This window comes from Phocoena phocoena, chromosome 9 (assembly GCF_963924675.1).
Source record: "Phocoena phocoena chromosome 9, mPhoPho1.1, whole genome shotgun sequence".
Classification (NCBI taxonomy): Eukaryota; Metazoa; Chordata; class Mammalia; order Artiodactyla; family Phocoenidae; genus Phocoena; species Phocoena phocoena.
This window is the reverse complement of record NC_089227.1, coordinates 41,968,603-41,981,839: the sequence shown is the minus strand read 5'-3', so window position 1 is coordinate 41,981,839 and position 13,237 is coordinate 41,968,603. Positions and strand designations below refer to the sequence as shown.

Here is a 13,237-nt window from a genome sequence, read left to right as displayed (position 1 = left end):
CCACATGCCTTGTGGCCAAAAAACCAAAACATAAAACAAACAATATTGCAACAAATTCAATAAAGACTTTAGAAATGGTCCGTGTCAAACAAAAACAAAAACAAAAACAAAACAAACCAGAAACAATATTGTAAAAAATTCAATAAAGACTGTAGAAATGGTCCATGTCAAAACAAACAAACAAAAAGATGAGGACTATAGAGTTTAAAAGATTGCTGAGAGTTGCAGGTAGTGTTTTCATCTGTGTTGGCTTTTTGTACTGCAAGTATCATGTGGCAGTTGTCTTGAAATAGGAATAGATAAATTTCTGTTTGGCAGTTAACATTTTGTTTAGATTTTTCTGAGTTGTTCAGTGTTTTGTGGTTTTCAGAGCATAATATTACTATTATCTGAGTGCTCTAAAGCAAGTTTCTCAGTCACCTAAATGTATTACTTTTGGTGGGGGTGAGAATGAGCATGAGAAGTTGGAGAATGTACTGACAAAGGTTATAGTTACAAAATGAGAAACAGAGGGGAAACAATGGAAATAATGGAAATGAGATGTCCATTTTCCTGGAAATGAGGTTCTCCTCCATCCGCAGGGCTTGCTGTGTTTTGTTATTTATTTGCTTGTTTGTTTTTATTGTAGCGGGCTGTCTTTGTGCTGGGTAACAGCCTGAAGTGTAAACTTAATGGTTTTCTCATGTCTTTTCTGAGCCTTTCCCTGGGCAAGTGTGGTCATTTAAAATTTTTTCCCATATATGCATTTTCTTTTGAAGGTCCTAGTCTTTAATGTCCGGTTCCCAAAAGGGGAAAAAGAAAAATGAAGGTGGGGGGTAAAGGGTACCAGTCTGCTAAGTCCTGGAAGTCACTTTGGACCAACGGGTGGGGTTTGCAATAATAGGAGGGGTCACCCACCTCTTTGTGTGCCATCATGTGATGAGAAGCAGCAATCAGTGATCAGAGCACATATCCCCAATATTTGGAGGACAGGGCTCCTAAAAGCTGTGACATGCTGCTGCAGGAACATGTGCACAGCTACCTGCCGTGTGGCTTAGGATGGGGGATAGGTAGCTACTACTGTACTAAGAGCTGAAATTGACCAAAATTAACTGTAATTTACCTGTGCCAGCCTTTCCCTGGAAGTTGCAAGCCTTCAGTAGACTCCAGAGTTCCAAAATAGATAAGTCAGACAGATTCTGCTAATGTAATTATTGTCTAGGTTGAGACTCAGATTCCTATTGCTTTCTATTCTGCCATCTTCCCCCCTTGTTTTTAAATACGCTACTTTTTAAAGTTAATTAATTAACTTATTTGCTTATTTTTGGCTGTGTTGGGTCTTCGTTACTGTGCACGGGCTTTCTCTAGTCGCGGCGAGCAGGGGCTGCTCTTAGTTGTGGTGTGCGGGCTTCTCATTGTGGTGGCTTCTCTTGTTGTGGAGCACGGGCTTGAGGTGTGCGGGCTTTGGTAGTTGTGGCACACGGGCTCGGTAGCTGTGGCTTGCAGGCTCAGTAGTTGTAGCTCACAGGCCTAGCTGCTTTGTGGCATGTGGGATCTACCCGGACCAGGGCATGAACCCGTGTCCCCTGCATTGGCAGGCAGGTTCTTAACCACTGTGCCACCAGGGAAGCCCTAAAAATGCTACTTTAATACATTCTTTTCATAAATAAATTTATATATTTTCTTTTATACGTAGTAAAGGCCACCAACCAAAATGATCCATTTATTTTTATTCACTTCTGAGAGTCTGTTTTTACAGAACTTCCTTAGTTGGTATATTCAGTACAGCTTGCTATTAATTAAGATTCAAAGATATTATAGCTGTGACAAGATGTAGAGTCAGGGTCAATGAATACTTTGATTTTCTGGTGTCACAGTGTATGTCACTTGAGGAAAAATCATGATTTCCTAATGGAAACTATCTGGGCTTCTTATGTTGGTTCACTTAAACATGTAGCAGTATTACATGTGTTTTTATTATACTTATTAGGGATACATGGAATTGCTTGATACATTATACTTATTTTTGTTTCTCTTACAAGAATGTATGTGCTTTTCTGTATGTATAATCATTGTATACCCTATGGTCACATGTTCCTGTGTATATTTTCATATATTCTAAACATATACCTGAATTTTATATTTATAGAAAACATAGCTAATGCTGGAAGGTAAAAATAAATGTATGAACTTATATTTTTTTCTTTATGTAGGCAGTGTTCAGAATGTGACCAGGCAGGGAGCAGTGACATGGAAGCAGACATGGCCATGGAAACCTTACCAGACGGGACCAAACGATCAAGGAGGCAGATTAAGGAACCAGTGAAATTTGTTCCACAGGATATGCCTCCAGAACCCAAGAAGATTCCAATAAGAAACACGGTAATTTATTCCCTAGTTATCATAACCATTACAAAATTCTGAGGTCAAAATTTAAGGGGTGAGAAAGACAAAGGGTAAACATATATTCAGTAGCCAATGAAAGAAACATGTATATTGCTATTGGTTATTCTTAAAAGTTTATTTTGTATTATGAAATATACCAATCATACATGAGAATGTACAGTTTTTATGTTCAACATAAAGCATAATAATAATGAAGGCCCATTATGTTCACAAACCCACTTCAAAAACAGAATATTACCAAAGCCTTTGAAGTCACCTTTGAATCCCTCAGTACTCACTTCACCATCCATCTAGCCCAGAGGTCACCACGTTTCTCAACTTTGTATTTTTCATTCACTCCTTTTTTTATACGTATTGATATGTATGTATATATGTATTCATAAATAATACATAGTTTTTCAGGGTTTGAACTTCATATAAATGGAGTCAGACTTTTTTCCTGTTATTTGATACTTTGACCAACGTTATCTTGATTTGATTCACACATGCTGATCTGTGTAATTGTAGTTCATTTATTTTCACTAATATGTAGTTTTTTATTGAAACAATAGATCGTTATTAATTTATCTTTTGTTCTATAGTTTGGCAGTTTTGTTGTCTCCATCTTTTTACTTTTATAAACAACTCATTTTTAAATATCTTTCTAAATATCTCCTGCAGCATGGTAACAGGGAGTTAGGGTATATAGCAAGGCATGGATTTGCTTAGTTATAGGATATCTGCATCTTCAGTTTTGCTAGGTAATTCCAATATTTTCCAAACCAGTTTACACTTATACCAGTAATGAATAAGTGGTATAAGTTTTGCTCCCAAACATGTTTTGTCCAATGTTTTAATGCTTTCCAGTGTGATACATGTAAAATAGTACATGGACATTTTATTTTGCATTTCCCTCAATACTTAGATGACTTAGAGCATGTATTTGTATATTTTTGGTCAGTTGTATTTCCTCTTCTAGGATATGTATGTGCAAGTCTTATTCAGCTTTTCTATCAGGTTGTTAGCCTATTTCTCATTGAAAATTCTTTGAGGTCAGAGTTATTACCAGGTGCCTGGGAACTCTACCAACCTAAGACCATTTTAAATAAAAGTTTAGCATGTGTGTCTCTTCCATTACATGAGTAGTGTTAATTTCTACTCCAAACCCATGAGGGGTGGCTTGCAGTTATGAGTTCTAAGGGGAGACATTTTTCACCTTCTTACCTTGAGCCAAGGCAGGCACATGTAAAAAATCTGCCTTCCCCTGAGGGAGATGTAAATATGTATTTAGGGTTAGTTATCATCATTCATTTGTTTTATCTGTTTGGTTTTAGAGAGTCTTAATTTTTTTTTTCCTTAAACTAACAGTTTTCTCAAAAGTTTTTTTAAATCTGTAGTCTATATTACAGTATAATCACTTAAAAGATTTTGTTTAAGAGAAATCAGATTATTTCATTCAGTTTTGTGTTATGTACTCATTTGAAATCAAAGAGGCAAATCTGGGAATTTTTATCTTTTAGATAATTGAAGTAGTTAATTTTGAGTGCTCTAAATTGATCAACTTGAAATAGTTTTATCTATAATTTCTACTAGTTTAAAACATTTTTTAGACTTCACAAATATATTTGGTTTACAGATGAACTAGAGAGAATTTTCCTTCTTTAAATAAGCCTGTTTGTTTCTATTTCTAAAATATTTTCTATAACTTTGTTGCTACTATCTGAAGCTATTCTTAAAATCTTAGAGAAAAACTTCTTATGTCTACAAAATTATCCTCTTATGAAACATTTTTTCTAGTTTCTTTATTGTTTAAAGAAATCCTTAGGAACAGTATTATCATTTTTTAACTTTGGAATTATCATATAGAGGGGAATTTTGTACATATTATAGTGATATTTATGTGCCCATAGTTTAGTATTACTTAAGATAAATGAGGATTCTGTTTTTTTTTTTTTTTTCTAATTTACCTGTCTGCTTTTCCAGCCTAGAATTACAAGGAAGCTTTTAAAATTTCTAATTTAGTCCAATTCCTCTCATCTTATTCTTTGTCTCTAGTTTTCTTGTGTTAAAGTTTTAGTCTTCTTGTAGATGTTGGTAGGTAAAAGACGAGAAAGGATTCTGTGCCCAGTTATTTTAGGAAATATAGTATGGTTATTTTTTCTTTGGGGGGAATTCAAATGCATATTGAAGCTTTGAGAAATACTAATGTTTAGAAAAACGATTACTTTTCCTTATTTATCCTTTTTCCTAACTTATTTTATCAAAGAGCACTTTTTTCAAGACAATATTTTATTGTGGCATAGAGCACCATGAGGTACCATCTTTGGAAATGGTATTCTAGAGGCCACAGATTCCTTGCATCAGGATCACCTGGGGTGTTTGTTGAAATGTAGACTTTGGATTCATCCTAGAGCTAATGAATTAGAATTAGGGGGTTGGGCTAAGCAGATATCTTAGGTGTTAGTCTTATGCAGACTAAAGTCTGAAAGTAACTCTCTGGATAACATTTATGATTATTACTCTTACTCTTTTAATTCTTCTCTGCCTTTGCTCCATCAGTCTGTACAGCAGTTCAGAAAACTTGTGATAAGCATATTCAGTTGGTCAGGTAACAGACTGAGGAACTTAAGAATTGAGAGATGTAGAAGAGAATGATCAGTCTCTTGATCTTGATCTTGGCTGAGTTTCTATTCTTACCTTAATTTTTTTTTAATTAAATTTATTTATTTATTTTTTGTTTTGGCTGCATTGGGTCTTCGTTGCTGCCCGTGGGCTTTCTCTAGTTTCAGTGAGTGGGGTCTACTCTTCGTTGCAGTGCACAGGCTTCTCACTGCAGTGCCTTCTCTTGTTGCAGAGCACAGGCTCTAGGCACCGGGCTTCAGTAATTGTGGCTCGCAGGCCCAGTAGTTGTGGCTCGCAGACTCCAGAGCACAGGCTCAGTAGTTATGGCACACGGGCTTAGCTGTTCCGCGGCATGTGGGATCTTCCCAGACCAGGGCTCAAACCCATGTCCCCTGCATTGGCAGGTGGATTCTTAACCACTGCACCACTAAGGAAGTCCCTACCTTAATTTTTTATCGGTCATTTTTGTTTGAGTTGTATTAATATTTTAAAGTTTCTTTTCTTAGCACTCTGTTAATTATGGGAATTCAAGTATATTAATGCCTAATAATAATTTGTCTAGTCAAGTACCTTTCACAATAAATAACTGATTTATCTCTTCCTTTAATTTTTTAATTGTTGTTCCTAGTATCTTCCTACTTACACCTTTTATTTTAGTACATATGTTACATTTTGGGATATTCCATCCTTAAATTCTTTCTAATAATATTTTTGCTTTTGCTAGTTTTTTGTTTTTCCAGGTGTTATTCATCAAAATATAGTTCATTTCACAGTAGTCATAGTATTCTATCTGAATTTTCAAGAAAATTTTACCCTTGTGACATAGGGGATTCATGACAGAACTTAAACTTCAGTTTCTCATTTCAAAGTAATATCTCACTTAGTAAAACTGTTGAAATGATCATCTCTTCTAAAACTTTCCATTTCTGTTAAGTTTGTTATGTTCCCTTGGGTTATAGTGATAGCATTTAGAAAAGTAGTTTGGGGTTATTTCATGCTAGTAAAAATGATTTCATCTTGTTTCAGAAATCCATCTTGTGTGATATATGAATTGATATTCTGTTAGAATAATTTTATTTTTAAAAATTCAGACTTTGCAGTATAATTAAGTATATATAGCGCTTTAATCTGTTTTTTGAAGTCTGTCTCTGTGGGATTGTCCAAGAATGATCAAAAACAGAAAATGATCAGGGCTACTATAGATTGAAGTTCCATTTTTATTGAATATCTTTTCTTACCATCTGTTATTACTTTCTCTCCTTTTATACTTTATATCTTTATGTTTAAAAATAACATCATGGTGGTAGTAAGGGAGTGAAAGGGAGAAGGAAGGGATTCACGTGTTGGAATATTTGAGTAAATCCTGGTATATTACTACTATTAATATAACATCTTTTAAATCTATATTACTAATAAATCCAACCATTTTATTATTCTCTATTTCTTCCTATTATTTGACCTTTGTGTATTTTACTTCATTACATTTTTCAAAGGTAGGTAAGTCAGAAGTGGATGTGGGGAATTAGTTTACTTTTATATAAGATGGTTTAATAATAATAATACCTAACATTTGCTGAGGACTGATCATATACCAGATACTGTAGTAATCCTCCACCCTACTCCCTCTTTAAATAATAAGTTACTTTTAACTTTTCATAACTCCTGTATTACTCAAAATGAATCTGAGGCACAGAAACCTTAAGTAATTTACCTGTGATCTTACAGATAGTAAGTGGAATAGGAATTGAACCCAGACAGCCTGAATTAAGAACTAGTGTCTTTTCTGAGGTCTGTAAAAGAGCATTTAGTTGAGGTACAAATGGAGTAGTTATAAAAACATTTGATCATTAGATAGCATAGTTGGGAATGTGATATTCTAATCTTATACCAAAATGGTCATGTGTCGTTCCATACCGTAGTGTTATCTGTGGGAAGCCAGGCATATATCCACTTACTAACTCATGTAACTGAGTTCATTCACATTAAATATTACATTTAACACTCCTTTTCTTTGTACTTTGATTTAGGTGTGAACAATTTTCCTTTTCAAGCTTGTGCAAGCGCATTGGCATTAATCTTGTCAGTTACAGTGTAATAGTGTAGAAGTTAATAAAATGTTTGAAGGTTATTTTACCTCGGGGAAATTGGTATTTAAAAAAGATCAAACAAAAGGAAAACAATTAGAAGCAGCAAATCAATAAGTACACTGACAGCATGTGTATGTATGAACTGCCAGTATATGTTTGTTTTGCTGTTCTCTATTTTGGTTTGCTTTTTTTCCCACCAAACTGAGTACTATGAAACCTGCTGTGGGAAAAGAAGAGTGTATGCTCTGCGTTGAGAGTGAAGTTGGAGAAGTACATAGTGGTTTTCTTTACTATTTTTTTTCTTTCCTAACTAGTCTCTCCAAATCTACCTAAAACATTTGGCTTACCGCATCTCAGGTTTTTTTGATTAAGCAACAAATATCTTTTTGATTGTTTCACTTGGTTTGATCAGTGTTAAGAGAGATGAGCCCATAGACTCAGTCTCTGTGCTCCAGTGCCACTTTTATGCCAAACAAGGCTGCTGTTAGAAAAATGGCATCCACTTTTTCCTGCTGATAGGCAGTTGCCATTTATCATGGCCAGAGTGTACAACGGGAGTAGAACACTTCGTTAAACCTTACTGTATTTTTATTATTTGGATACTGAGGAAAGTCATTTTTTATTTCATTCTACTCTGATTTCCTTAATAAGGATTTATAGAAATCTGAAGGAATACAGCATATTTTGAGACAGTTGATTTAATACGATATAGATGCTTTTCAAAGTGAATAGTCTCGGTGTTACTTTTTTCTCCTAGATTATTTGTACCCAAAGATCATAAAAAGATTGGCCAGAAAAGTTGTTTGAAAAAAATTATAGCACTAAAGATTTAGTGTTTTTTTTTTAAATGGGGTAAAAGAGCTATTTATCTGTATAAGAATGAAAATAGTATACTTTCAGAAAATACCCTTCTTAAACAAACATGGAGATTCTCTGTTTCACATTTTAATGTTATCATATTTAATTGTTAGTTATCAATGTTTTTGAAATTTATCATTCTGAATGTTAGAATTATTTTTAAATTAAGTTTTAACTATAAAAGTAATATGTGAATACTTTTTGTTCTAATAAATTAAAAATAGAATTAAAGTCTTCTTTAACTTTTCTCCCAACATTCCCCTTCTCCAACCCAATTCACATGCCTTGAATCTATCTTTATTATGAGGGCACATATTTTGAACTTTGATTATCTGACATTTCTATAGGTATATCTGTCAAAAAAATAAGAAAAATATTGAAGAATGAGCCATATGGAAAAGCAGTATGGAGATAGTTCAAAAAACGTAGAAATATTCAAGTATTAATAAATAAAAGAGGAATGATCTGGTTTTAGAAAATTCTTCACATGTTGTTTCCTGCTCCAGAGATAAGACTTTGTAACATCTTCTTAGATTGGCTCACAAATATCCCATCTCCAGTATTTAAGCATCTCAGTAGCCATTATTCTCTTTTATTACTGGGTACAAATAGGAGGACTAAGTCTAAAGAAGAAAAAGGGTTGAAAAGCATATTTCTGTTTAACCTTTACCTGTTGTTTACTGTGTATTTTATATTTATTCGATTGTCGTAGCTACCCTGTGAAGCAGTAACTAATATCATTGCCATTTACAAATGAGAAACTGAGGCAGAGAGTTTAAGTAACCTATCTAATAAGGACATACAGCTTCAAAGTGGTAGGGACAGGAATCAAATTTAGCTAGCTCCTGAGCCCATACTTTAATTACTTTATTAGGCTGCCTTTCTAGACAAGATTACTAGTAGTTGCTCCTGGTATTTCTTGGGCTAGAGTCACAGTATCTTCATGCTTCCAGCAGCTTAGTGACTAAGGGTTTGGTCAGGAAAATGGAAGTCACTCTATGGAGAATTATGGCCTTATACTACTGTTGGCATAGCTGAGGGTGTGGATATCAAGAAAGCTGTCACCATAGGTCAGAGGAGCTCTACTGAACATCAGAGAAACTGTCAATGAAATATCTATCCTGAAGCACCAAGCAGGTGGTAGGAGCTGACATTAGGTCAGAGAACTTGACAGTGAAGACCTCAGCGTGAACATCACTGGTGAGTGGGTAGAAAAGTGAGAGTTTGTGGGGAAGTCTGCAAAGCCTGCCAGGACTGTGAAGTGGGAGCTGATGGAAAGGTCAGCAAGGCTACAGCATCTGAAAAAGCCAAGCATCTGACTCCCATGACCTCCTGAGAAAAAATGGCCTTCACTTTACTTATCTGCTTCAAATATGAGGTTACAGACATGGAACTCTCCAGGGAAGGGGGACTGTGGGGAATGTGGTTTCCACCCTTAGACAGACTAAGCAAGGGTGGTGGGGGTGGTGGTGTGTGCCAGACTGACCACAGACAATCTAGCATAGTAACCAGCTGCAGCTTAAAAAGTGCTTAATGTAGTGCTTACTTGGCACACGGTGGGTGCCCTAAAAAGCAACATTTTCAGACTCCTTTCCCCACCCCCACTCCTGCCCCCTTTCCTTTCCTCTTAGAGGACTTGTGATACCATCTTCATCCATATTCTCCCAGCTCTGAGCCCTCTGCAAGGCAAGCTTGAAGTTCTTAATAAAACGGTTATATGCATCACTGACAGCATAAATACAGACCTGAAGAGTTATAAAATACCAAGAGGATAACCTCAGTGTAGGCCAAAGAGGGTGAACGTGGGCTTTTTACAGGCTTAGCAGTATTTAAAAGAGAGAGAGAGAAGTTTAACTCCTTCCCTACCTTGCTGAATATCCATTGGAGCCCTCACAGTGTTTGCCGTTGATTTACAGGTGAGTCACAGGTTTTTTCTCACCCTTGTATTTCTTTTCATTTCTTTCTTTTTTTAGTTAATTAAAAGGAAGCATGAGAGAAGTAGAGAATCTTAAAAGATAAAGGTTCTTGTGATAGATGTCAGCGTTGTTAACTTAATGACTCTCTTCCTCTGTTCCTCTTATAAAAGCTACACAAATGAATATAGGGCTTTTCTCATTAGAGATTTTGACAAAGAGAGTCCCTTTTATTTTGATTACATTAAGCAATTCTTTCTTCCAGAATTCCTACAATTTATACCATCCATTGCCAATGTATATTTCAGAAGTCGGCTTTGATGTAATTTATTTATTTTTTAGTGGTTGAGCCTATGCTTTGGATCCATATATTCAGTATAAATGGTATAATACCACTTTATAAAATAATAGCTGTCATTTGTCTAATTATACATTCTGGAGAAAGCTAGCAGTTTTCTCTAATGGTTTTAACTTCTGCGTTAGCCAGTAATAATAATTGGGGATAATTTTTAAATATACTTTTCATTTACTGTAGTAATGAAAATGTTTTGTTTGGGGAACTGGGATCTCATTTATCATAATATAATTCAGCTTCTTTTGCTCTGGGAGAATTGCTCTACTTCTCCTGCATGAAAGCCTTTATATAGTTATTAGTTTTATATACCTAGCGTACCTTTAAATGTAAAATGACCATACTTCATACATACTGTTTTCCTTTGATTCCTATATTAGATAAAATATTTTTTCTCGAACTTCTTAAAATGTTACGTGGTTCTAATCTTTCAACTATGAATTTTTATTATAGTACTTTCTTTCTACTAGTTTAAAATAGTATCTTTTTCCTTCCACTTTTCCAGTTTGTTTCTATGGCATCAAGCCAGAACAACTTGCAATACCACTGACCTTGTAGGTTGCTGTTTTAGTGATATGTGATGCATTCACTGTCTAGTATCACACAGTCTGTTTTATGATGTTATAGTATTCTAGTTTTAAGACTTAATTGCTTTGTTTTTTACACCTTTACGGATCCCAGTAATTCTGTATTTATTTCATCTCCCCTGATTTTGCTAATTTTCAGCTTTATCTCACATCACTTAGAGGGTAGATAGTGACTTGTAATGCATACAACACAATTCTCAGCCTCAGTGGTTTGATCTTTATTTTGTCCTCTTGGGAAAACCTTCAGAGTCCAGTGAAGGGAAGACAGTACTTTAAGATGAACTTCTGTTTATAATGTATAGAAGCATGAATTGATGTTATATTTTCTTCACAATTGTCAAAATTGTAGGTAATTATCTTTTGTGTGAGTGCTTTATATTTATTCTTGAGTTTAATAGTTAAGCAGTAAAAATTGCCTGCATGGGAATCCACGTCTTTCCATACTCTCTGGTCTTTGTGACTCCTTGTCCTACTCTTGAACCATGGATCAGGTTAATTTTTTCAGTATATACCTATTGAGCAACTAACGAGGTAAGGCACCAGGCAGTAGATGCTGAATAGAACACTAAAGTGAAGACATGGTCTATGTCCTCAAAGAACTATGGTGATAGAAAGTTGACCCTCAAATAATGTAATATAAACTAGAAGGTGTAGATTGTCCATATGAGAGGTACATTAAATTACCCTAGAGGTAACATAACTGAAATGGAAGAGGAAAGACAGAAGATTGAGGTGAGCAACAAAACTAGAAGTTGACTATTAATACTAGTAGGAAAGTATTCTACTGGCTGAGAAAGTCTTTATTTTCCACTGCCCCAAACCTTTGTATTAAGAAGTTGAAATTTTTAAAGTAACAGCAAGCTGAACACCTGTAAAAACATTGGAGCCTTTAGCATAAAATTTAGTGTAAAAATTTTGAACCACATTTAGATATCATCTAACACCCGTATTTGTCTTTCTTACAGTATGTTTTTATGATAGTCATCTTGATGGCTGGCAACAGCTTCTTGCATTAGTAACTTGGCAAAATTTTAAAGAAGTTAATTGGATCAAATCTTAATAGCTTAGTGTTAGTACAGATTCACTTATCAATTAAGGTTATTGATGATTAATGACTTAGAGCACCTTCAGCAAAAAGTCACTTAATATTTCATTCATTCAGTTTTTTCAGATAAATAGGTGTGAACATTTTTTAGGATAGGTCATTTCTCTTTAAATTTTTCCTGTGTTAAGGAAATTTTGATCATTAGTATATTGATTGATTGAAGTGTTTTTTTAACTTAAATAACTGTCTCACATTTATTTAATTAGAAATATATATAGATATGACTTCTAATTATACTTAAGAAAATAATCAACCATTTAAAATGTAATGGCATTTTCCTCTCTAGGACAATTTTTTTGTAGCATTATTCCCTGTAAAAGATAAATGGTACAAAATCAAATTCTTAAGTGTTTTAGACAGCATCAAAACCTGTAAGATAGCCTAGTGTGTGGTGGAAAGTACCTGGACTAGCACATGATAAATTCGAATTCTAGTCCATACTCTGGCAATAACCCTGTATGTGGCCTTGGATAAGTAATTTAACTTACCCTGTTTGCGCTCAATATCCTCATTTATAAAATAAATTAGATGATCTGCAATCTTTTCTAGAACCAAAAGTCTCTTTCTAAATTTCACAATTGTATTCATTTTTTATCCCTAAGACTGTTTACGGGAGGGTTAAAATATACACATCGACATTCAAATAATCTGGAAACGGTAATACTTTGTAATTATACTATACTTCAGGGTTTAAATTTATTTGTGTATTTATTTTATCATTTTACTCATTTTAAATGTACAGTTCAGAGGCATTATGTACATTCACAGGGTTGTGCAACCATCACCACCATCCACTTCCAGAACTTTTTCATCATCCCAAACAGAAACTCCATACCCATTAAACGATAATTCCCTGTTCCTTCTTAGGCCCAGCCTCTTGCAACCACCATTCTATTTTCTATCTCTGTCAGTTTGCCTTTTCTGCATACCTCATGTAAGTGACTGGCTTATTTCACTTAGCATGATATCCTCAAGCTTCATCCACGTTGTAGCATGTGTCAGAATTTCATTCCTTTTTAAGTCTGAATTACATTTCTTTGTATGTCTGTACCACATTTTGTTTGTCCATTCATCTGTTGGTGAACACTTGGGTTGCTTCCACCTCTTGACTGTTGTCAGTAATGCTGCTATGAGCATGGGGTATGCAAACCTGTTTCAGTTCCTGCTCTCAGTTCTTTTGGCTATAAACATAAGAGTATAATTGCTGGATCATATGGTAATTCTGTGTTGTACTCTTTGAGTGACTACCAAACTGTTTTCCACAGCACTACACCATTTTACATTTTCACCAGCACTACACAAGGATTCTAATTTCTCCATATTCTTTTTTTTTTTTTTTTTTTTTTTTT

At 34.6% G+C, this 13,237-nt stretch overlaps 1 protein-coding gene across 1 annotated transcript in view; it reads left to right on the top strand.

The window, feature by feature from the left end:
* Positions 1–13,237, top strand: part of PHF14 (PHD finger protein 14) — a 208,501-nt gene that overhangs the window by 64,489 nt on the left and 130,775 nt on the right. Inside the window, exon 14 of the mRNA XM_065883552.1 lies at positions 2,193–2,361. Within this exon, the coding sequence (XP_065739624.1) occupies positions 2,193–2,361 (169 nt within the window). The remainder of the gene's footprint in view (positions 1–2,192; positions 2,362–13,237) is intronic.